This window comes from Lissotriton vulgaris, chromosome 1_1 (genome assembly GCF_964263255.1).
Source record: "Lissotriton vulgaris chromosome 1_1, aLisVul1.2, whole genome shotgun sequence".
Classification (NCBI taxonomy): Eukaryota; Metazoa; Chordata; class Amphibia; order Caudata; family Salamandridae; genus Lissotriton; species Lissotriton vulgaris.
The window spans coordinates 15,028,267-15,054,640 of NC_141685.1; the positions used below are offsets into that span (position 1 = coordinate 15,028,267).

The 26,374-nt window shown below is 40.9% G+C and overlaps 1 protein-coding gene across 1 annotated transcript in view; it reads right to left on the reverse strand.

The window, feature by feature from the left end:
* Positions 1 to 21,303: 21,303 nt before the first annotated feature.
* Positions 21,304 to 26,374, reverse strand: part of LOC147736969 (uncharacterized) — a 153,999-nt gene continuing 148,928 nt past the window's right edge. Inside the window, 1 exon segment of the mRNA XM_086954274.1 lies at positions 21,304 to 23,513. Coding sequence (XP_086810400.1) covers positions 22,311 to 23,513 — 1,203 coding nt within the window. The 3' untranslated portion in view covers positions 21,304 to 22,310.

Consider the following 26,374-nt stretch of genomic DNA (forward strand, 5'->3'; position numbering starts at 1 on the left):
CGCCTATGCCACAGGATTGCAGTGGTAACAAAATATTTTCAGGGTCGGAACAAAGTAGCAGACTGGAACTCCAATTTTCTCTTGCATCCCAACAATCGGATGCTAAATTCCCAGGTCTGACCATGGGTCCATGCAGGGTGGACCTGTTTGCTTCCAGCTGAACTGCCAGTTGTTACGGCTTAGGGATCGGTACTGTAAAAGTGTAGAAGGGAGTTTTAGGGCTCAGGGATGGATAGCGTATTCAGGTTGAAAAAGGTCTGTATTAAGTTAACATGGAATTTAATTTAATGAAAATGAAATTACATTAAAACAATTACATAATTGAACTATATTAAATAAATACACATTTATAGGCACACAGTAAATCATCAGCGTGCGTCACCTCCCATAGGATTAATACAGACACAGGATACTGCTAGCAATTTCGTTTTCTTGTACTTGGCAAAAGTACGCAGTAGCGTGTTTCTGCCACCACTCACAGCTTTTATCACACAAGTGCACCGCCATCTTATTGTGTTTATATTCATTACATCAGCATAAAAACTGTCGAAATACTAATTAACATCATTTTTTAGTGGCCGTTCAATAATTTGTTTCTCATCTAGTGTAACATTCCATATATATATACAGCAGAGACGCACTCAGGCACAAAGAGCTTTTACCCCAACAGCTTTATTTTGGTAAGAACAACGCCCTCGCCAGACAATTAAGCATCAGACTGATGTCTGGACGCGTTTCGGGTACTTCCCTTCTTCTGCAGCCTTTCAGTCTTCGAAGCACTCGTCCACCTCAAAAAAGGACTAACATATATCTTGGTAGTACCTCTAAATCAGCGCCATCTTTAAATGACTAACTGATCCACTTTCGCATGCACAATTCATCCGAAAATAAATATAGAAAACTAATCAAGCCCAAGATGGGCAATCGTTAAGTTAATTTAAATCAGGATTGGACCAAACACATCGTAAGATGGTACCGCTTCATCGATGATTTATTCATCGTATGGGACGGACCACTAGCGATGGCTAAAGAATATATCCAGATTCTGAATACCAATATGGTTAATCTTGAATTTTCTGGAGAAGTCAGTTCTACATCAGTTAAATATCTAGATCTTAACATTTATGTAAAAAATGATAATTTGAAGACCAGACTTTTCCGTAAAGCCACTGCAGGGAATTCTGTCCTGCAAGCATCCAGTAGCCACCCCACTAACTTGGTGAGAAGTATCCCCTATGGGGAACTCCTCAGAATCAAGAGGAATTGTTCTGACGATAGTGAGTTTCATAGAGCTGCCAGAGAAAGCATACAACGCTTCCTAGTACGAGGATATAGCCAGGAAACTTTGACTGAAGCCTATGGAAAGGTTAATGTGATAAAAAGAAAGGATCTGCTGAAAGATAAAGTTTCATCTACGAGCGACTCCGGTACTAGTGATGGTAAATTCCGCCTCATCACTACCTTTTCTAGTGATGCAGGGAGTCTATAAAGGATATAAAAAAGAGCTGGCACATACTTAGGACTGATGAGGTGATAGGAGAGGATCTTCCCCCTAACCCCCTCATCACATTCAAGAAAGCTAGATCACTCAAGAATGAACTGGTGCGTGGTTACCCTCAGCCTGATTCATCAATCATATTTGTGCTCGCAAAGGGCCAGATTCTGAGAATCTGGCCCTTTGCGAGTGCAATTTTTGCATTTGGGATTCATCATCCCATATGCAAAAATCGCTATTTAGAAACTCGCAAATTTGCGAGGAATAGCATATAAGGAATCTCTATTAGAGATTCCTTAAATGCTATTCTTGAAACATTTTAAAATTGCGAAATCGCAAATTTCGGCCGCTATTTACCGCGAGGTCAAACCTCGTGGTAAATAGCGAAAACTTAGAAAAATGCTTTTAAAAGCATTTTTCTAAGTTGCATGTTACACACACACATGTCCTTAGGACATGTGTGTGCGCAACACCTGTTGAAATGTGCATTTAAGGGGTGCTACAGGGTGTCCTTTGGACACCCCTGGCACCCTTCAAATCGCTCTTATTTGCGATTAGCAAATTCCTAATCGCAAATAAGGAATACTCCCCATTCATTCCTATGGGCCTTTTGGCCCATAGGAATGAATGGGGAGTTATTCCTTATTTGCGATTAGCAATTTGCTAATCGCAAATGAGGAATCTGTAGGAATCGCATTTAATTTTGCATGAATCCCGTTTTGCGAGTCTGTAATAGCGATTCCTTATGAATCGCTATTTCAGACTCGCAAAACGGGTCTTTCATGAATCTGGCCGCCTGTGTCTAAATCACTGGGCTGGGATCAATGCAAGGTTTTTTCCCATGTGGGAACTGTAAAGCCTGCAGGGCCAGTAAACGTACTTTGTCTTATGAAATCCCGAGTGCAGCCATACGGAGACACATAACTAAATTTCTGACATGTGGAATACCTTATGTGGTTTACTGTCTCGTATGCCCATGCAGGTTACGATATGTCGGCAGCACCATCCATCCTGCCAAAATCAGAGTCCTGGAACATATGAGAGCAATAGCTAAGGGCGATGAGGCATATCCAGTCGCGAGACACTTTGATAAAGAACATCAACGGGATAGAGATGTCTTAGCCTACTTCTGTTTAGATCATGTTCCCGACAATCCCAGGGGTGGAGATAGGTTTGTGAGGTTTAGGAGACTAGAGTCGCGCTATATAATTGATCTGCGAACAAAAACCCCACATGGTCTTAATAGTAGCGAAGAACTGGCTATACATCTGGGTGAATAGTAGGAGCCTATGGTTTCTATATTTATGTGTCTGGATCCTTTAAATGAATTGAATTGAAATGAAAATAGTGTTAAAAAGTATTTAAGTGTTATTGATTGATGTTGAAGAGGCTTTAATCATTCAGTAAATGTAAATGTAAATGAAGTATACTTGTAAAGCGCACTGTTACTCCCTCTCGGAGTGTCCTGGCGCTGTATACCACTGGGGAACCCGTCCTGGCTTTCCCTGTGAGATAGTCCCTCCTCGGCACCCCCAAGGTGAGACCAGGCATCCCCGGGGTAGAAGGGGCCGCTGTGAAGATAAAGCAAGCTATTGCCCAGAGTTGCAGAGTGTAGTCCAAGGTTAGAGTAGGCACCGAGGCGAGAATTATCTAGTCCGCGGACATTGACCCAAGACCCTGCCTCGTTGAGAATTGAAAGCTGGTCCCAGGCCGACCTCTGCTTCTGGGTCTGCCGCCTCTACCCAGTGAGCCACACTCTACCCAGTGAGCCACACTTCTCCACTAGTATTTATTCAATTCTAGATATATGCCCATTCAGGGCTGGATTGATTTACATGAACTTAATAATCATTGCCCATCTTGGGCTTGATTGGTTTTCTATAGTAATTTTTGGATGAATTGTGCATGCGAAAGTGGATCAGTTAGTCATTTAAAGATGGCGCTGGTTTAGAGGTACTACCAGGATATATGTTAGTCCTCTTTTGATGTTCATGTCGAAAGTGATTATGTTTACATACTTTAAATGTACGGTGCTCTGGTAAACATGGAGAAAGGTTTACTCCGAAAAGTGTCTGTTTACTTGATGCTCTGTTGCTGAAATAAATTCATGGTGACAAGTCCTCGTGAGTGCGATTCTTTCCTGGCGGAAGCCGAGGTGGAGAGAAAGTGGAGCTGGAATATTTATGCGGGTGCACCCCACATGTATTCGCACCTGCCTGTGAGTGCGCTGAATTGTTTTGGTGCTGTGGAGCGTATACATATATATATATTCACTGAAAAAAACATAGGTTTCAGGCCTTATATAGTTAGGAATTAGCTTTAAAAAAAACTTTGAAATTCACTCTAAAAAAGTTTTGAGGGTGTTATAGTTTGCTGGACATTTCACTCATACAAAACCATTGAAGTTGGACTAACTATATTTCGCGCACCCGCAATGCACTGCTGATGATGTCACATATTAAAACATTCATGACATGGTCAGTGACATCACTGATGACATCTCAAATGACATCACTGATGACATCATCCAGTGAATTTGGTTTGCTTCTTTATTTAAATATGCATTATATATATAGCAATTTGCATTAAAGAATGAGTGGATATATATATAAATACAAATTTGGATGGAGGATTTAGTAGCAGTGTATTTGACTGTTTACTTGACCAATTTATAGTGTCTCACTAAATATAGTGGATAGTGACTAAACTTTGTGAATATCTGTATCACTTTGTCAGTTGTTGTGTAAACTGGTTCTCCAGTTGCTTACTAGCTATGTGAAAGTCTATATTAGTTATTGATTAGATAACTGAGTATTTGTACGGGAGAGTGAAAGTGTGTGTGGTTCGGTGGGGGGTGTGTGACTGTCCAAAGATGTGTGAATAGTTGATTCAGTAGATATATGAAGTTAAAATTACATGTTCTAACAGTTTTGGTGAGTGAATCTCTTTAAGGGTGTGGTGATGAGCAAATATATTTCTCAATGGTACATGTCCAACAAACTAGAAAAATAAAAGGCAGTGTATGTGTCAGTGCTTGTATATAAATAAGTATCCATAAGACACAATGATTGTGTGAGTGACTGTATGGATAACTATATACTTGTAATAATGATTTTATAATTCACTAAGTATGACTTACTATCTAAAGGAATAGATGAAGTGGTGTTTGTATAAGTGTGTAGCTAAGTAAGTATGTAAGTATGATCCATTGTTTGCCTAAGTGAGTAGGATGACTTCATATGTGAATAAGATGTGTGCTGCTGTGTAATGTTGATATAGGTGTATAAGTATTTTTGATAGTGTTCTATTGTTCATTGACAGCATATATGAGTGAATCTACAGGTAAGTGATTAGATGTGTGCATACATCTAGGAATCACTGAGTGGGTTTTTAGATACTTGTATTGCTGTGTTAGTCAAGTCAAGTCAAGTCAAAGAATTTATATAGCGCACTACATACCCAGAGGGTCTCAAGGCGCTTAGGAAGGGGAGGAGTATTACTTGTCAAATATCCACGTTTTAAGTTGCTTACTGAATGCTAGGTGGTTCTGGGTAAGGCGAAGGTAAGTGGGGAGTGAGTTCCATGTTTTAGCAGCCAGGTATGAGAAGGATCTGCCTCCCATGGTGGTCTTGTTGATGCGAGGTACAGTGGCGAGGGCTTGGCTGGAAGAACGTAGTTGGCGGGAGGGGGTGTAGAAGGACAGTCGTGAGTTGAGGCATTCTGGTCCGATGTCGTAGAGTGATTTGTGTGCGTGGGTTAGCAGTCGGAAAGTGATTCTCTTATTGACGGGTAGCCAGTGGAGGTCTTTCAGGTGACCAGAGAGGTGTTCGTTGCGCGGGATGTCTAATATGATCCTGGCTGAGGCGTTTTGGATTCGTTGGAGTTTCTTCTGAAGTTTAGCGGTAGTACCTGCGTAGAGGGTGTTTCCGTAGTCCAGTCGGCTCGTGACCAGAGCATGGGTGACTGTTTTCCTGGTTTCGGTGGGGATCCAGCGAAATGTTTTTTTGAGCATGCGAAGAATGTTGAAGCAGGATGAGGATACGGCGCTGACTTGTCTGTTCATTGAGAGTGAAGAATCCAGGATGACGCCTAGGTTCCGTGCGTGGTCTGTCGGGATGGGTGCTTTTCCAAGGGCTTCCGGCCACCAAGAGTCGTCCCATGCAGAGGGGGATGTACCTAAGATGAGGACTTCTGTTTTATCTGAGTTCAGTTTCAGGCGGCTGGGTTTCATCCATTCGGCAACTTCTTTCATTCCTTCGTGTAGGTTAGTTTTGGCGGTGCTGGGGTCTTTGGTGAGAGAAAGGATTAGTTGAGTGTCATCCGCGTAGGAGATGATGTTGAGGTTGTGTTGGCGGGCGATGGCCGCGAGGGGGCTCATGTATACGTTGAAGAGGGTGGGGCTGAGTGAGGATCCTTGTGGAACGCCACAGATGACTTCAGTGGCCTCGGACTTGAATGGTGGAAGGCGGACTCTCTGGGTTCTTCCGGTGAGGAACGAGGTGATCCATTCGAGTGCTTTTCCTTGTATTCCGATGTTGCTGAGGCGTTGTAACAGGGTGCTGTGGCAGACTGTGTCGAATGCTGCAGAGAGGTCGAGGAGGATGAGGGCGACTGTGTCTCCATTGTCCAGTAGAGTTCGAATGTCGTCTGTTGCTACGATGAGGGCGGTCTCAGTGCTGTGTTTTGCTCGGAAGCCGGACTGAGAGGAGTCGAGGGATTTGTTGGCTTCGAGGAAAGCGGCGAGCTGGTTGTTGACAGCTTTCTCGATTACTTTAGCCGGGAATGGGAGGAGCGAAATGGGGCGGTAATTTATGAGTCCGGTGGGGTCCGCTGTGGGTTTTTTCAGAAGGGCGGTGAGTTCAGCGTGTTTCCAGTTTTCCGGGAAGGTGGCGGAGTTGAAGGAGCAGTTGATGACGTCTCGGAGGTGAGGTGCTATGACGGAGTCAGCTTTGTTGAAGATGTGGTGAGGACATGGGTCTGTGGGGGATCCGGAGTGGATGGAGTTCATCAGGCAGATGGTGTCCTCAGTGGAGATTGGGTTCCAGTCGTTAAGGGTGTTCACGGGGGGAGAATGTTCAGCATATGGTTGGGTGGGTTGGTCTCCGGGCTGGTTGTCGAAGCTGTTGTGGATATCTGCAATCTTGTTGTGGAAGAATGAGGCTAGGGAGTCGCAGAGGGCTTGAGAGGGGGTGATGTCGTTGGAGTTGGCCGAGGGATTGGAAAATTCCTTGACGATGTTGAAAAGTTCCTTGCTGTTGTGGGCGTTGTTGTCAAGTCGATCCTTGAATGCTGTTTTCTTGGCCTTTCGGATTAGTTGGTGGTGAGTGCGAGTGGCGTTTTTGAAGGCGTCCTTGGTGCTGGTGGTTGGGTCTTTTTTCCAGGCCTTTTCAAGGGAGCGGCAGAGTTTCTTGGACTTCTTAAGATCATCGTAGAACCATGAGGCCTTCTTGTTGCCAGGTTTGCTTTGACGTTTTTTCAGTGGTGCTAGGGTGTTAATGAATTCAAATATGATACTCTGTATTTTACAAAGAGTGATGAAAGATTTTACTAGTGTATGAAAAGGTGTATGTGATTGTCACGTGGATGATGTCATCAGTGATGTCATCAGTGATGTCATTTGAGATGTCATCAGTGATGTCACTGACCATGTCATGAATGATCTAATATGTGACATCATCAGCAGTGCATTGCGGGTGCGCGAAATATAGTTAGTCCAACTAACTATATAGGAGCAATTTCAATGGTTTTGTATGAGTGAAATGTCCAGCAAACTATAACACCCCTAAAACTTTTTTAGAGTGAATTTCAAAGTTTTTTTTAAAGCTAATTCCTAACTATATAAGGTCTGAAACCTATGGTTTTTTCAGTGAATTTCAAAGGTTTATTAAATGCTAATTTCTAACTATATAAGGCCTGAAACCTAGGATTTTTTCAGTGAATTTCAAAGGTTTCTTAAATGCTAATTTTTAACTATATAAGGCCTGAAACCTATGGTTTTTTAAGTGAATTTGCAAGGTTTTTTAAATGCTAATTTCTAACTATATAAGGCCTGAAACCTATGGTTTTTTAATTGAATTTGCAAGGTTTTTCAAAGGCTAATTCCTAACTATATAAGGCCTGAAACCTACGGTTTTTAAGTGAATTTGCAAGGTTTTTTAAATGCTAATTCCTAACTATATAAGGCCTGAAACCTATGGTTTTTTCAGTGAATTTGCAAGGTTTTTTAAATGCTAATTCCTAACTATATCAGGCGTGAAACCTATATTTTTTTCAATAAATTTCAAAGGTTTTGTAAATGCTAATTCTATTAGCGGATAACGTTTATATATGTTATTATCCTTCTGGGACCGCCTGAGCAGCCATCTTGTTTCTCAGGAGAAATGAGGCACAAGAGAGCACAAAACAAGAGTGGAAAATGTGGAAAGGGGGCAGGGTAGAGACCCCCTGACCCCTAGCCCTTCTCAGGTTGTCCCAGAAGGACCCCCAAGGGCAAAAAAATAATTTTTTTTAAAAATAAAATCATGGGGTGCGCGCACGGTACGCGTACGTACGCGGGCCTGTTCGCATACCGTGCGCACACCCCGTGATTTTTTTCGGGTTTTTTTGCCCTTGGGGGTCCTTCTGGAACCCCCTTTTCTTGTTTTCCACTCTTGTTTCGGGCTCTCTTGTGCCTCAGTTCTCCTGAGAAACAAGATGGTGGCCAACTCTTCCTGGTTTGGACAGTTTGGAATGTTGACAGTCGACTGCCAGCCAATCAGGATCGCGCTCGCGCATGTAAGGGTACGCGTGCGGTGCGCAGACCAGTAAGCTCATATAGATATATATGTGTTTTTGAACCTAATTTTCATAAAAACAACTGGAGCAATTTTCACCAAACATAGCAAAGGCACATCTGCGTACCAGTCCCTACAATTTTGCCAAGTTTGGTGTAATTCCGTTCAGCGGTTCGGGCTGTAGACTTGTCAGATCGTCCTATGGAAATTAACATGGGGAAAACACGTTTTGGGACCCCCATTTTTTCTCAGCCCCCACTTCACGAATCCCCCCGAAACTTTCAGGGAAGGAGCGGAGCGCAGCGAGACCATTTTAAGGAAAATTACAGGCAGATCCCTCAATCGGCGCCAAAGTTATTCCCAATAGAATGTTCGGAATTTCCTATGGTAGCCAATCCTAACTATATATACTATCGCCAGTAGGTAATATATATATATATATATATATATATATATATATATATATATATATATATATATATATATATATATATATTACCTACCGGCGATAGCCAGTAGGTATATATAGTTAGGATTTTTTTCCTATGGGACTTTTGAAAATTCTATGTCTAATAACTTTGGCGTTTGTGGACGGAATCGGCTGAAATTTTCAGGAAAATGGCACATTTTGTTTCTGAGCAGCCCTTGAAAATTTGGGGAGGTTTCGTCAAGGGGGGGCCAAGAAAAAAGGGGGGTCCCAAAACGCGTTTTTCCCATGTTAATTTCCATAGGGCGTTTGGCCTCACTTTTAGCTCGAACGGCTGAATGGATTTGCACGAAACTTGGCAAAATTGTAGGGACTGTTAGCCCGATGTGCCTTTGCTGGGTTTCAATATATGTGCTCCAGTGGATTTTGTGAAATTAAAGTTTTAAAAAATTTATATATCTGTGACAGCGTCCCAGATAGCGCTCCAGATCGCGTACTTTTCGCGTAACGGAGCTTTGCGAAGCGATGCTGATTGGCTGTCCGGTGTCTGTCAACATTCTAAACAGTCCGGTGCGGTCGCCATCTTGTCTCTCGGTAGGATCGAGAGACAAGAAGAGGTGAAAAACGAAGGGGGAATTTAATGAAAGGGGGCAAGGTAGACCCCTCTTGACCCCCTAGGAATGATGTTGGGGTTATTAAAGGGTTCTGTGGGGAAAATTAAAAAAATTTGATTTTTCACGGTAGAAGCGGTTCTCGAACCGGGTCGCAAACTAACGGCTGAATGGATTTGCACGAAACTTGGCAAAATTATAGGGACTGTTAGTCCGATGTGCCTTTGCTGGGTCTCAATATATGTGCTCCAGTGGATTTTGAGAAATTAACGTTTTAAAAAACAGATATATCTGTGACAGCGTCCCAGATAGCGCTCCAGATCGCGTACTTTTCGCGTAACGGAGCTTTGCGTAGCGAAGCTGATTGGCTGTCCGGTGTCTGTCAACATTCTAAACAGTCCGGTGCGGCCGCCATCTTGTCTGTCGGTAGGATCGAGAGACAAGAGGAGGAGAAAAACGAAGGGGGAATTTAATGAAAGGGGGCTAGGTAGACCCCTCTTGACCCCCTAGGAATGATGTTGGGGTTATTAAAGGGTCCCGTGGGGCAAATAAAAAAAATTGATTTGTCGCGGTAGAAGTGCTTCTCGGTTCGCAAACTGGTAGCGAAACGTGAATTCGCCATTTTGTGTTTCGATTTCATTAAATTACTAGGTATAAGGGGGTACGGGAGACGTATCCTGACCCCTTTTGTTTTCTGAGGGTGGCTGAGGAGGCTGATATATGTTGATACATGTCTTCCAGCGGCTGTGAGTGAGCGTTTTTTTTTTTTGCTGCGTGACGTCTGTTAACGTTCGATTCGATGGAAATCAGGAAGTGTTGACCGCCATTTTGTCACTGCGAGTAAATATTTTATTTGTTATAAATAAATCATTATTGATAAACATTGTCTGCGCCATCTTGCCTTTTTTGCAATGCCACACTTTTGTCGAGCACAGCAGCCATTTTAGATGCCTTGACCAGACCCACTGTCTGCACCCTCGCAAGCATCTCCCCCACGCACTGGTCACTCCCGCTCTCTTTCTCAGGTATGGGCTAGAAACCTCCTCCCATCTGCGCTGTTCTTCTCTGAGAATCACACCCTGTGCCCGCCCGACACCTGCCTTTCACCCTATTCACTACCGCACCCTCTGACACTCCTCTTCCTTTGTGTCCGATTGTCCAGGCCGGTCCCAGGCTATCACCTAGCCCTGCAGATGTAGTTTATGGCCTCAACTGTAAAGAATCACCCCTCTTCAAAGGAGTTACAGTAGATCAAGGCCCCCACCCGATGAGATCCGTCACACCACACGCGTTCCTACTATCTGATAACCATCCTGTATTGTGATTGGGGAGGGGATTCTCACTGTGAGGGTGTGTGGGACCGAGCCTGAAGCGGAAGATTCCAGGGATGCCTTTTTGTACATCAAAGTCTTCACAATTATGTGTCACATTAAAAATATATAGCACTCCAACAAAGTAGTAGGTTTATAACACTTTAATAACTTATAAATATATACATCGCAACAAAAACAGTAAACACCTTAACATTTTTTTATTAAAACAGAAGCAACAATGGTCAGTAGCGGTCTGTTGTGCGAATAGTTCCAAGGCAGCACAACGTGCTGAGTTGTGGACGGCACCCAGGTGAAGAACCATCCCTTCTTTAAACGCCATGGTGACCAACTATAGTTTATTCTCTATTTCGTTCCCTTGCCATAACAAAATAAAAGTCTTGGGTTATTTATGGAAGGGAAGACTTTTTGTTTCTTCCAATTTTTTTTAAAAAACAAAGGTTTAAGTAAAGGCAACCCTTAATGTGCATGTTTTCCACAGAAATTTGCCCTTGAAAACTAGGGGCAATAAATAAGGTCGAAATCTGTATTTTGTTTTTGGATACACATGTTATTTGTGTCTGTGTATTCATTTTTATGCATGACTTTATATGGAATGGTTAAAATAACTTATGATGCAACTTAACAGGAAAGATCACAAACATTTCAATGAGTGCTATGTCCCAGGTTTACATAAAGTAGTGTTTACCTAGAGTGGTGCTGTGTAGGACACTCTGAATGGAAATTAACCAGAACTATAACCATAACAACAACAACAACTCTGAATGGAAATTAACCAGAACTATAACCATAACAACAACAACAACAACAACAACAATAATATAACTTTTATGCCCAAATTACGCAAAGATTTAGCTAATCTGCTAAAGGGTGGAGTCGCCATTTCTTTTGATAATTTATTCACCCATCCGTAGCCTCTCTAATCTCCATTACAATTTGTTTGTTGCTGTCGCTAGCTGATGAAAAAACTAAAGTGATAACTTCCTCATCCTTAATTTGTCTTTCTTTGTTCCTTAAGATGTCATCTGTGTCAACCTCTTCCGAGAATGCTGATGCGCTAGGGATTTCCTTGTGTTTCTTAATAGCATTGGGGTCTGCACACTTCTTTGTCAATTCTGTGAACATGACAGCTGCTTCATAGACAGACGATATCTTTGTTAAGTCATTAGTGTTAAGTGTGTCTGAAACTACAGTGCCCTTCTGTTTTACTTTCCTCAGACACTACAGAGTTTTGTGTGTTGTTCTTCTGAGCGACAATTATTTCAGAGGTTTCAGGTTCACTTGTTTTGTCCTGCAGTGAGTTAACAGCTTCAGAGACTTCATGTTTATTTGCTATGTCCTGCTGTGCGTCAACTGCTTCAGAGACGTCAGCCTCATTTGTTATGTTTGACTATAGCCTGGACCTGCCCAGCCGCGCCCAAAATGGAGCCGGTATAAATGGGACTCGTAACTCCTTGTTGTGTACTGGTTGCCCAACCTTGATATCACGAGATACGTATGCAGTTTTGAAGCACATGGCGAGCAGGGATGAGAATTGATTGAACATTTTGACATCCCTATTGATATTAAGTTCTGATGTGTTATTGATTACTGTACTATTGAAAGATCGAATTAACGTCACTCATGGTACTTGCCCGCTTTAGCTGCACTGTGCCTCGTCAGTAGCGGTCTGTTGTGCGAATAGTCCCAAGGCAGCAGAACGAGCTGTGATCTGGACGGCACCCAGGTGGAGGCTCGTCTGCTGTAGTGGGGCGCCCCTTTACCGTTTCAGTTGCCATTCCGCCCGCTTTTGCTACACTGTGCCTTTTCCGCCATTCAGCTGTTTACCGCCCGCTCTTGCGGCTACAGCGTCTCGCTCACCATGTAGTTGAGTTGCTCCCACTCTTGCGGTGCAGCGATAGGCGGCTGCCACAGGACTCTTAAAATGGCGGCCGGCTCTTCGGATTTGGGCCTGGTCCACTAAAATGGCCCTGGGACACCTTGGAACTCGGACGCTTGTCTGCTAGGGCTTGGGCTCCATTCTCGAAAGCGTCCCTTCAGCCTTGAAGATTCTACAAAAGTCTTGGGGGCCCCCGACTCCCGCAGGCTTGCGGTGGGGAGCGGCTGCCATGATTGCTTGCGGAATGGCCATGACGGAGCTACGAGATGGTGGTGCTCTCATGCTGACGCCAGCTTTAGTCTGAAACTTCCAGAAACACTGTAGACTATCAATTCGATGAGTTCCTGTGGTGCCCCAACGTGACCCGGTAGGGAAGAACTTGCCCTCCCCTTTTTTGAGTGATGGTTCTTGTTGCCTGTCCCCTCTGTTGTCATCTAACGGAACCTTTTTTGATTGCCGAGTGAGAAAAAAAAAGGTGGGTCTTTCATCGTTTGGGAAAAAAAATGTTTTAATCCAATGAAAAGTGTTATTTTTAGGTCATATGATCAAGCCTTCCATCATTAGGAAACCAAAAGTAAAATGAACCAATGAAAAGTTTTATTAACAAGTCACAGGACCTGTTATGCTTACGTTACACGCTGCGCGCCGCGCTCTGGATCGTTTCCAGGAAGCTGCGCCTTGCGCACCGGAGCACTTCCGGGTGCGCTAACGCGGCGCGTCATATGACGCATTTCGCGACAACGCAGGTCCAGAATATAGTCAAAATGTCTCCACCAACCAGCGGTCGGAATACAACCCCTTTCAGCAGTCCAAAAAGTTCTGTTAAATGACAACAGAAGGGACAGGCAACAAGAACAATCAGTCAAAGAGGGGAGGGCAAGTTCTTCTCTACCGGGTCACGTTGGGGCTCCACCGGAACTGATTGAATTGGTAGTCTACAGTGTTTCTGGATGTTTCAGATTGAAGCTGGCGTCAGCATGAGAGCACCCAATTCTAAAACAGTAAATGCTTCGATAACAATCAATCAAATGTAGAGGGAAGCAGGCACGACGGGTTACAATGGGGGCAAAGGCTTACGTTCCCTACCCTTCACTATCTGCAAAGAGAGAATACTCCTAAAAGAAAAGAGAAGGGGGGGGCAGCGTTCAAAGCACATCAGCGTGCATAAATACGAAAATGTTTTTACCTACCACGTACTTGACATTTTACAGCTTTTGATATTTGCTATTAAAAAACCATTGAAATTCACTGAAAAAACCATAGGTTATAGACCATATATAGTTAGGAATTAGCATTTACAAAACCTTAATTTACTCGCACAAAACCATAGAAATTCGCATATATAGTTAGTTGCAATAACTATATATCGCGCACCCGCAATCCACTGCTGATGATGTCACATATTACATCATTCATGACATGGTCAGTGACATCACTGATGACATCACTGATGACATCTCATTTGACATTACTGATCACATCACTGATAATATAATTCATGTGATAATACGATGAACCTCTTCAGACTCTAATATAACCTTAGATACAATCAGTGTAAACAGACACTCACAGATTGTCACTCATCCATGGAGTTACTCACATATCTAGTCAGTCATGAAAAGAATCAATCACTCCTCCATTTTCTCAACTATACAGTTATACACACCTTACTAATTCAAACATATTCTAACACATATTTACTCTTTTATACAATCTCTGATACAAGTTCACAATGATTCATAAAGCCACTCTCACATTCACTGGCTCTTATGCTCAGTTATTTATATATGTCAACTCTCACATGTACTGTGTTTTACATATGTACCTACTTTGACATGTAGCACTGAGATATCCATTCACTCACCAATACACTCATGCACACAGTCAACTGCCCATACAGCTGTTTCCACATGCACTTTTGAAACCATACATCTAGTGAATCAACTGCTCACACATCTATGCACAGAGTCATACACCTCCCAGCCACCCACACACATACTCAGTCTCCCATACAAATACTTGGGCAACCAATCAATAACCCATATTGTTACTCATATAGCTACTGATTAACACATGCAGCAGTTTACAGAACAACAGACATAATGATGCACAAATTATGACAGTTTAGTCACTAACCCATGCACTCAGTGAAACACATTTAATCACTCTCTCATACAGTCAGTCATGCACCTACTAAACCCTTCATCCAGACACTTAAGACACTTATACATCCACTCATTCTTCAATATGTAAGACATATTTTAACTTTACACAAACATACAAACACTGGTTGATGTCATCAGTGATGTCATCAGTGATGTCACTGACCATGTCATGAATGATGTAATATGTGACATCATCAGCAGTGGATTGCGGGTGCGCGATATATAGTTATTGCAACTAACTATATATGCGAATTTCTATGGTTTTGTGCGAGTAAATTAAGGTTTTGTAAATGCTAATTCCTAACTATATATGGTCTATAACCTATGGTTTTTTCAGTATATATATATATATATATATATATATATATATATATATATATATATATATATATATATACATTACCTACTGGCGGTCGCCAGTAGGTATATATAGTTAGGATTTTTTTCCTATGGGATTTTTGAAAATTCTATGTTGAATAACTTTGGCGTTTGAGGACGGAATTGGCTGAAATTTTCTGGAAAATGGAACATTTTGTTTCTGAGCAGCCCCTGAAAATTTGGGGGGGTTTCGTCAAGCGGGGGCCGAGAAAAAAGGGGGGTCCCAAAACGTGTTTTTAACATTGAGTTTTCCATAGGGCGGTTGGACTCACTTTTAGCTCGAACGGCTGAATGGATTTCCACGAAACTTGGCAAAATTGTAGGGACTGGTAGCCCGATGTGCCTTTGCTATGTCTCAAGATATATGCTCCAGTGGTTTTTACGAAAATTAACTTTGAAAAATATATATTGGGCTACATTGGGCTATATATATGTTGGAGCCCAAATGTAGCCCAATGTAGCCCAATGAAGCCCAATGAAGCCCAATGTAGCCCAAAGATGGCCGCCAGAGACAAAAAAAAACAAATGTAGCCCAAATATCAGCCAGATGTAGCCCAACTATAGCCCAGTGACAGAATGTCCCAGAGTGTTTTAAAGAACAACTAGAACGCTAACAGTCTTACTTATGACAAAAGTATGGCACACCTGAAGTCATCTTGATTGGAATAAAGTGGTAACACTTAATACATTTAATTTGAAAAGGAACAAAGTAAGGGGTTTCATTTTGCCATAGAAATGTTATATATATATATATATATATATATAATATATATATATATATATTACCTACTGGCGGTCGCCAGTAGGTATATATAGTTAGGATTTTTTTCCTATGGGATTTTTGAAAATTCTATGTTGAATAACTTTGGCGTTTGAGGACGGAATTGGCTGAAATTTTCTGGAAAATGAAACATTTTGTTTCTGAGCAGCCCCTGAAAATTTGGGGGGGTTTCGTCAAGCGGGGGCCGAGAAAAAAGGGGGGTCTCAAAACGTGTTTTTAACATTGAGTTTTCCATAGGGCGGTTGGACTCACTTTTAGCTCGAACGGCTGAATGGATTTCCACGAAACTTGGCAAAATTGTAGGGACTGGTAGCCCGATGTGCCTTTGCTATGTCTCAAGATATATGCTCCAGTGGTTTTTACGAAAATTAACTTTGAAAAATATATATTGGGCTACATTGGGCTATATATATGTTGGAGCCCAAATGTAGCCCAATGTAGCCCAATGAAGCCCAATGAAGCCCAATGTAGCCCAAAGATGGCCGCCAGAGACAAAAAAAACAAATGTAGCCCAAATATCAGCCAGATGTAGCCCAACTATAGCCCAGTGACAGAATGTCCCAGAGTGTTTTAAAGAACAACTAGAACGCTAACAGTCTTACTTATGACAAAAGTATGGCACACCTGAAGTCATCTTGATTGGAATAAAGTGGTAACACTTAATACATTTAATTTGAAAAGGAACAAAATAAGGGGTTTCATTTTGCCATAGAAATGTATATATATATATATATATATATATATATATATATATATATATATATATATATATATATATATATATATATATATATATATATATATATATATATATATATATATATATATATATATATATATATATATATATATATATTCACTGAAAAAACCATAGGTTATAGACCATATATAGTTAGGAATTAGCATTTGCAAAACCTTGAAAATTCACTGAAAAAACCATAGGTTATAAACCATATATAGTTAGGAATTAGCATTTAAAAAAACGTACTTTACTCACACAAAACCATTGAAATTCCATATATAGTTAGTTGTACTAACTATATATCGCGCACCCGCAATCCACTGCTGATCATGTCACATATTACATCATTCATGACATGGTCAGTGACATCACTGATGACATCACTGATGACATCTCAAATGACATCACTGATGACATCACTGATGACATCACTGATGACATCACTGATGACAACATCCAGTGACTGTATGTTTCTGTAAAGTTAAAATATGTCTTACATATTGAAGAATGAGTGGATGTAGAAGTGTCTGAACAAAGGATTTAGTAGGTGCATGACTGACTGTATGAGTGAGTGATTAAATGTGTCTCACTGAGTGCATGGGTTAGTGACTAAACTGTCTTAATTTGTGCATCATTATGTCTGTTGTTCTGTAAACTGCTGCATGTGTTGATCAGTAGCTATATGATTAACTATATGGGTTATTGATTGGTTGCCCAAGTATTTGTATGGGAGACTGAGAGTGTGTATGGGTGGCTGGGAGGTGTATGACTCTCTGCATAGATGTATGGGTTCAAAAGTGCATGTGGAAACAGCTGTATGGGCGGTTGACTGTGTGCATGACTGTATTGGTGAGTGAATAGATATCTCAGTGCTACATGTCAAAGTAAGTACATATGTAAAATACAGTACATGTGAGAATTGACATATATAAATAACTGTGCATAAGAGCCAGTGAATGTGTGAGTGGCTGTATGGATCATTGTGAACTTGTATCCAGGATTGTATAAGTGAGTAAATATGTTTTAGTATATGTTTGAATAAGTAAGGTGTGTTTAACTGTATAGTTAAGGAAATGGAGGTGTGATTGATTGTTTGCATGACTGACTAGGTGTGTGTGTAACTTCATGGATGAGTGACAATCTGTGAGTCTGTGTTTACACTGAGTGTATCTAAGGTTATATTAGAGTCTGAAGAGGTTCATCGTATTATCACATGAATGATGTCATCAGTGATGTGATCAGTAATGTCAAATGAGATGTCATCAGTGATGTCATCAGTGATGTCATTTGAGATGTCATCAGTGATGTCATCAGTGATGTCATTTGAGATGTCATCAGTGATGTCATCAGTGATGTCACTGACCATGTCATGAATGATGTAATATGTGACATGATCAGCAGTGGATTGCGGGTGCGCGATATATAGTTAGTACAACTAACTATATATGGAATTTCAATGGTTTTGTGTGAGTAAAGTACGTTTTTTTAAATGCTAATTCCTAACTATATATGGTTTATAACCTATGGTTTTTTCAGTGAATATATATATATATATATACATATATATATATACATATATATATTTACATATATATATATATATATACGCAAAAACAAGTCCCCAAGTACAAGGAGCCTCGACCCTGCAAGACGGCCTCTAAAACAACGAGCATGGGGCAGCCCGTCCATCGTCATCGCCGACAGAAAACACACAGAGGCCCTTTCTGGAAGCAGAGCTTTAATCACAGAGGTTTTGAGCAGCTCACTGATTTCATCCCTTACGTGTTTCATCAACAGCCTTGGTCACAGGTACGAAAACAGTTTAAAAAGGAAAGTGCATTGTGTCCGCTCTTTTGTACTAAGAGTCACATGACCAATAGTTAAAAATACAAGTCCCATATTGCTCTGTACTGCTGTATATTCGCATGAAATCCCAGTGGATCTTATTATTTCACAATATTGCATGGAATTTTCATTTTAGTACCTGCATTAACGTTGTGGCAGTATATTCTTGGTCATGCGTCTTTGATCGTATGCGTTTTGAGCATTTCCGATCTCCTGCTGAGATTACTGCTCGTACTCCAGAGTGGTCACAGTAGGATGTCACCCCACTCCAACGCCCTTCCTGCAGCAGACACTATGTTTCGCTTGTTAGCATCTCCCCAATGGGCTGGTGTCTGCGAGTCGGTCATGCTCCTGATTTGGATACGCAAAACAAGTCCCCAAGTACAAGGAGCCTCTGACCCTGCAGGGCGGCCTCTAAAACAACGAGCATGGGGCAGCCCGTCCATCGTCATCGCCAGACAGACAACACACAGAGGCCCTTTCTGGAAGCAGAGCTTTAATCACAGCGGTTTTGAGCAGCTCACTGATTTCATTCCTTACGCGTTTCGGCAACAGCCTTGGTCACAGTAGGAAAACAGTTTAAAAAGCAAAGTGCATTGTGTCCGCTCTTTTGTACTAAGAGTCACATGATGATATATAATGGCGAAATATTACACTAGCTATATATATATTTTACTACAAGCTTGTTTAAGGGAATTGATTTGATATAGCTTCTTTCTTATATATATATATATATCTGAGAATGAAGCTATATCAAATCAATACCCTTAAACAAGCTAGTAGTAAAATACATATTCAGCTAAAAACATTTAGGGTTTTTTCAATGTGAAGGCATAAACTGAAACTCTGGCATACAAAACAAAGAGTTCCAAGATGTTCGGAATTACAGTGATAAGATCAATAATGACCAACAAAAAGTTATCAGTGTCTAATTTAATTACCCCACATATTATAACTTAATTTACATGAGATTTGTGGATGAAATAAAGCAAAAATTCAGCGTCCAGTAGGGATGCAAGAGGGGCAATTACACAACACACCTTAGTTCCTTTTGCTATAACAGTTGGGAAAACTGTGTCAAAGTGAAATAAATTGCTTTAAATAAAAATGTATAATTAACATTTTCTGCAACCAGTGCAAAAATACTCATAGATAATGAAAAGGAACCAGCCTAGACTTATACATTACAAATGGGTTTAGTGCAGCTTTTCTCAAACTGTGGCTCGGGACCCACTGGTGAGTCTGAGCCGATAATTGGTAAGTCGCAAAAGTTCTGATCTGTATGTAAGTCATATTTAAAATGATTAGCCCAGGTTGTGCACTAGTTCAAAAGTGCTGAACAATACACCTAAGATAAGTTTTAAAACAAACATTTACAAGTATTCGCAAGAAAAATTCTAGGTACACCTTCCAGTATTAGTTGCTGCAGGTATTTTACTTCAGAAAGCCATTTCAAAACAGACTGTGATCACTATACATGATAGACAACCATTCCACATGTGTATGACTTTGTCATAAATTGAGAAATATATATGTGGCCAAACTACTAGAGCTGCCAATTTTGGTTCTGGGGAACCAGGTTTGTGTCCTGGTGTTGACTCAACGTCCTTTAATTCTGGGCAAATTACTTAATCTTCCGTGTATATGATAAAACTAATCTGACCTTCTGTAATGTAATCTGGTGCTCATGTAAAGTGGTCCAATGCACTTGGGCCGTGTTTACACAAGACAAAACTATAAAATATACACATATATATGGAGTCTAACTGCATCACAAAGCCTCATTTGAACACAAAACTAGCTATTAGGTCTTACCTCATACTCTGCCGCCAAAGGGGTTTCTCAAATTTCCTAAAATCATTGGTATCAACCCCAAAATTTTCAGAAGCCTTACGATTTTAGTGTATGGATGCCACAGGTCAGCACCCCGCTTGGAATAGTGTTCCAGCTTCAGACTCCAGTGCAGTTCTCTGTCTATGGGCAGATCATTATCTTGGCCACAGTCCGATATTGAAGGGCTAGGTCAAGGTCATGACATTTAGAAACAATCCATTAAAGCTAGGTAGGTCGCCAAAGTTTGTGGTATAAAAACGGTAGGGAAGCACTGGTGTTACTGGATGATAATCTAGTCTCTAAATATAGAATTGATCATAAGAAAAACTGGCTCAGATCACTTTTAAAAATGTATGGGTCCAATGCACTAAGAGACAGGTCACAAACAGTGGTTTCAAATTGCAAACGAATATTTTGCAATTTGTTTATGATTTAATATCTTATGATAAGATTTCTGAGTGGAAATACAATGGGGCCCAAGGGGACAACTTTTCGAATCTGTTACCACTTCCCCTGAGGTCTGGGCAACTGATCAATGGCTTGCGACTAAAATGGCAGTCATAAACTATTGATACATATCATTTTGATTCAGAATGGATCGCAAAACCCATTTCGAGAATCAGAAAAACAATTCGTAAAATGGGTTTAATATATTGCACAAGTGGTGTGACTTTGTGATTAACGGATTTACACATGTTTGGAAAGCTGGGCCCCTATTTGCGAACATTTTTGTCAGTATTGCTTAATAAAACAAAAAGGGCTGAAATGAATTGCATGTTTATGGTCTTAATCCTGTTTAGCTAGGACAATAATTAGTGCCTCAACAAAAGAACCCAAAATAGTATCAATCTATTACTGAACAAACAATTGTCGCAAACATGGAACCTTTGTGTGAAGAAAAACTTTATCAAACTCAATTGGAATACCGTCATGCCCACGAGTTGGCCACTAGCCAAGAACACCGAGATTAAACTGTCTGTTGTCAGCATGCTAGTACTTGGAGAAGTTTTGTTTTTTTAACGTAATTTATTTTTCCTGATTTACATGTTTTTTCTGTGCGCACAGTAACTATTTTATGTTCACGCCACTATCGTGAACAACCATTATTGGTCTCTCTTCTCCAACCAAGATTTAACAGCTCACTACATAGCCGCTCAGTCATCTGCTATTTGTCAGCATGGGATTGATTTCTTCAAATGATCCTGCTCTCTGAATGTTTAATATGGAAATGCATTGTTTTTTTTCTCAATTAACTTACTGAGTTCCAATAAATCCCTTGTGTCCGGACGATGAGGCTTCAAGACGGAAAATAATTGGGCAGACTTTATTACTCTGAGCTATGACTTTCACTTTCACTCGGAGTAGCTACAAAATTGCTTTAAGAGTTTAATGTACCTTGTATTATATTCTTGTGCTCTCTTACAGGCATTTGTATTATGGTCCAGTTTTCTTGCACGTTGCTTTTAATGTGTTGTTTCTTCTTTTTCTCCTTGGACTGAAGAGTAGTTGTTCATCCTTTGCATTTTGTGACATGCCTCTGCAAGCATAGAGCTACAGTTTGGGCTCGGTTTTTGGTTTTTCTGCAGTGTAGGCTCTTTCGCAGTATAAGACAGTAGCTTTTTCACTGATGTATTTCCAGTTTTCAGGGCAATGATAAGGTACTTCGCTCGCATGGGCTCTTTCATGTACAGTCAGACTGAAACTTTTGTGGCACTCAGAACAGAGGTACAATTTAAGCCCAGTATGGCTTCTCTCATGCACAGAGAGAATGGATTGACAACAGAAGCTTTTCTGACTATCAGGGCTCTGATAGCATTTCTGTCCATTGTGTTTTCTCTCATGCAGAGTGAGACTGCCTTTCTGACTGAAGCTTTTCTGGCATTCAGAGCACTGATAAGCTTTTTCCCCAGAGTGTTTCCTTTTATGGCAAATGAGATTGACTCTCTGAATGAAGCTGTTCCAACAATCACAACACTTATAAGGTTTTTCCCCCGTGTGAGTTCTCTCTTGTCGAGCAAGTCTACCTGTAACACTAAAGCACATCTAGCATTCAGAGCAGTGGTATGGTTTCTTCCACAGCGTGGGTTCTCTCATGTTCAGTTAGACTGACTTTAAACCTGAAATGATTTTGACATTCAGAGCACTGATAAGGTTTCTGTCCATTGTGGTGTCTCTCATGTAGAATGAGACTGCCTTTCTGAAGGAAGCTTTTCTGGCATTCAGAGCACTTATAAGGTTTTTCCCCAGTGTGTTTTCTTTCATGGTAAGTGAGACTGACTCTATGACTGAAGCTTTTCTGGCATTCACAACACTTATAAGGTTTTTCCCCAGTGTGAGATCTTTCATGTCGAGCAAGGCAAACTTTAAGCCTGAAGCTTTTCTGGCACTCAGAGCACTGATAAGGTTTCTGCCCAGTGTGTTTTGTCTCATGTTGAGTTAGACTGCCTATCTGACGGAAGGTTTTCTGGCATTCAGAGCACTTATAAGGTTTTTCCCCAGTGTGAGTTCTCTCATGTCGGGCAAGGCTATCTTTAACACTAAAGCTCATCTGGCATTCAGAGCACTGGTAAGGTTTTTCCCCAGTGTGAGTTCTCTCATGTCGAGTGAGATTGTCTTTAAGTTTGAAGCTTTTCTGGCATTCAGGGCACTGATAAGGTTTCTGCATACTGTGTTGTCTCTCATGTCGAGTGAGACTGAATATCTGATTGAAGCTTTTCTGGCATTCAGAGCACTTATACGGTTTTTCATCAGTGTGAGTTCTCTCATGTTGAGTAAGGTGCGATTTAACACTGAAGCTTCTCTGGCATTCAGAGCACTGGTATGGTTTTTCCCCAGTGTGAGTTCTCTCATGTCGAGTGAGACTGTCTTTAAGTTTGAAGCTTTTCTGGCATTCAGGGCACTGATAAGGTTTCTGCACACTGTGTTGTCTCTCATGTCGAGTGAGACTGCATCTCTGACTGAAGCTTTTCTGGCATTCAGAGCACTGATAAGGTTTTTCCCCAGTGTGTATTCTCTCATGGTTAATGAGATTGCCTTTCTTACTGAAGCTTTTGTGGCATTCAGAGCACCAATAGGGTTTCTGCCCAGTGTGAGTTCTCTCATGGTGTGTGAGAGATATTTTCCTACTGAAGCTTTTTGGGCATTCAGAGCACCCATAGGGTTTTTCCCCAGTGTGAGTTCTCTTGTGTTCAGTGAGACTGCATTTGTGCCTGAAAGTTCTCTTGCATTCAGAGCACTGGTATGGTTTTTGCCCCTCATGTGTTCTCTCATGCTGAGTGAGAGAATTCATAACAAACACGTTTCTGGTAATCTGAGAACTGTAAAGGTTTCCCCCTATTTGTGCTCTTGCATGTTAAGAAAGGTTTTTTACAAATAAAGCTTTTTTGACATTCAGATTAGTTAAAGGATTTATCCAGTCTTAATTCTCTTTAGTGAATCATATTTCTGCCAAAAGAGTTTCTGACATTTAGAGTAATTGTAAGGTTTTTCCTTAGTGTATACTATCTTGGCGAGAAAATGCCATCCTCACATTTTGAGCACTTAAAAGATTTCTTTCTTGGGTTATTGTCTCCAGGTTAGTTTTTTCTTGAGTACACAGCAGATTAAGTCTACCCGATTTCAAAGTCCGGACGTGTTTAAATAATTGTTAACAGAAACCTCTCAATGTGCTTCACGTGTTATTCTTAACACTTGTATTGAGTCTACTAGAAAATCTATCTAGACTTGTAGTGTTGTGACCTCTTTAAGCAAATTAGGCTAATCCATTGAACTTTTCAAAATTTCTCTCAGGGAAATATGGTCTCCATGTTATGTCTATATGAAGTCTGTCCGGCAGAGTTAGGATCACTTTTTGACTGGAGCTTAACAAGCATTTATTTAGCAGGTTATAAAACACTGACAAAGTTATTATCTTGATTTAGTGTAGGCTATTCATGTGCAAAGGAAGGAACATTACAGTACACACTTCTCAGTAGCAGAATATTGTTTCTCTTCAATGCCCAGGGTATGGTCTCCAGAGCTGTGGCTAACACCTGAGCACTGGTGGCGTCACATTTCAACGTTTAGCATGGCTGAAACAAACTTTGGAAAACTTCATTGTTTTTACTAGAAACTGGAAAGGACCTTTTACAATGACTTTCTTTGTACTTTCTTTTCCACCAGGTGTGTTTCTTTTGTACCAGAAATGTCTTAACTTCTTCCGACTAAAGTGTGTTCACTACCGTTGAGGTGATTTGTCTTTCTGACAAAAATTCTCAAGTTCTATGCACAGATATGGCTTGTTTTTCTCCAGGGCTTTCCTTATGTAGACTGAGTTTACAAAAGAGGTTATTTTCAGTCGACCTGTCTGGACATTAATTTACTCATTTTTATTTCTGGAGCTGAATAACCCTAATAACCCACATTTGAAAGTGTTTGCGATAAAAAAAATTGTTGTTCAGCAATGTATAATGAATGCTTAGAATTAGTGATATCAATTTCACATTGAGTAGGGTTCTCTGCTTCTGTTTCCTCTTCGGCTTCTTGGTACTGTTTAGTTATTGGGGCTCTGAGACATTTTCACCTCTTCAACATAAACCTCTTCAATGAAGTGATTTCCGCTTCATGTTATTAAATTACGCTTCCCTTTTTAATCATACTTCAGTGACCTGCAAAATAAAAATGGGAGTTGGTTACTGCATGTAAATGAGTAGAAATATACAATATCTATGAGCATATTCAATGCAGAGCGGCAGCCTTTTGAGACGTGAGAAGGAAAATCAGACTCGGAGTTCAATTTCAGGTTTGGCTGTAAGGACCGTGCATCAAAGGTGTGGGTTTTGTATGTGGAAACTAAATCTACATATATGTTGCAAAGAAATACCACAAGCTTCCAGAGACAGTCAGTGTTCCCAAAATAGCATACATACTTTTGGGTCCTTAATCTTAGGACTTGCATAGTGATGTAGGCGGTTTCTAATTCATTGGAAGGTGTATGTCTGAATTGACTAGGCAGCTGCTGATTCACTCGAGCAATGCTGATCGCATACATGAATGCTCACAAAATAATTAAAGTTTACCGCATGTGGACAGCATCCCTTCATATACCACCAAGCACATATGGAAAATCTCAAATGGCTAATTTCTTAGCCAACTGATCTGCAATGTCCTTGTAGTAAACACATCACCATAAAACCAATAAACTGGGTTCCACCCTTGGGTAGACATTGAATCTGCTCTGATCTCCAACGTGGATGACCACACAACCACAGTTTGGAAGAATGATACTCCTATACTTTTACTACTGGGCTTATTTGCCATGTTAAGCACATTTCATCACACTGTCTTACCTCACTGACAACATGAGCATTACCTGGCTTTCTTTATTCATGTCAACATCATATCAACATCAAAGCCGGAGGTATACCTCCAAAGAGCAATCATTGCTCTGCTTTTCTCAAGCCCTACCTTAAACATTGCAACCGGGCGTACTGCAGCCAAGCAGATGACACACCAATCCCTCTGAAACTGGGGAGTCTGAGTGGTCTGAATAGCTCAAGTCTAGATGACTATGTTCAAGGTATCGACCAATGGATGTGACTAGTGAAGTTAAACGCAACTCATCCACAACAGAGATCCTCACATGCAGACACTGGGAGAACTACCATCCTCTAGGTTGCTCAGACCTCAGGAAGTTAGAGTAACTCCTAAAAGATCGTGGATTTCCCAGGCTCTACGAGTAAACCAAATGATGAGAAGCACTTTTGATCCTATGTGAACCATAAGACTAATCTACCCTGAGCTAGAGTTCCCTCCGAAGGTCCAGGTGACCACCTATCATCCTTTCACATCCTGATTTTGTGAACTGACTCTACTATGGAGCTTCACTCTCCCTATCAATAATGTTACAAAGTACTAAAAACACAGTGGTTATACAACTACTACCAGATCATCTTTGTGACCACATTTCCCAGGAAAGAAAATCTCTTCATTGCCTTCACATCCTTAGATGTTCATCTTTGCTGAGTCTCTGTTTAAAGCATAGAGGCATCTGTGACAAAGAATCATCCACCTTACAGGCTTAAATGTTGTGTACAGAACACAACACTCCGGTCTAGACTGGCGCCACAACTAATC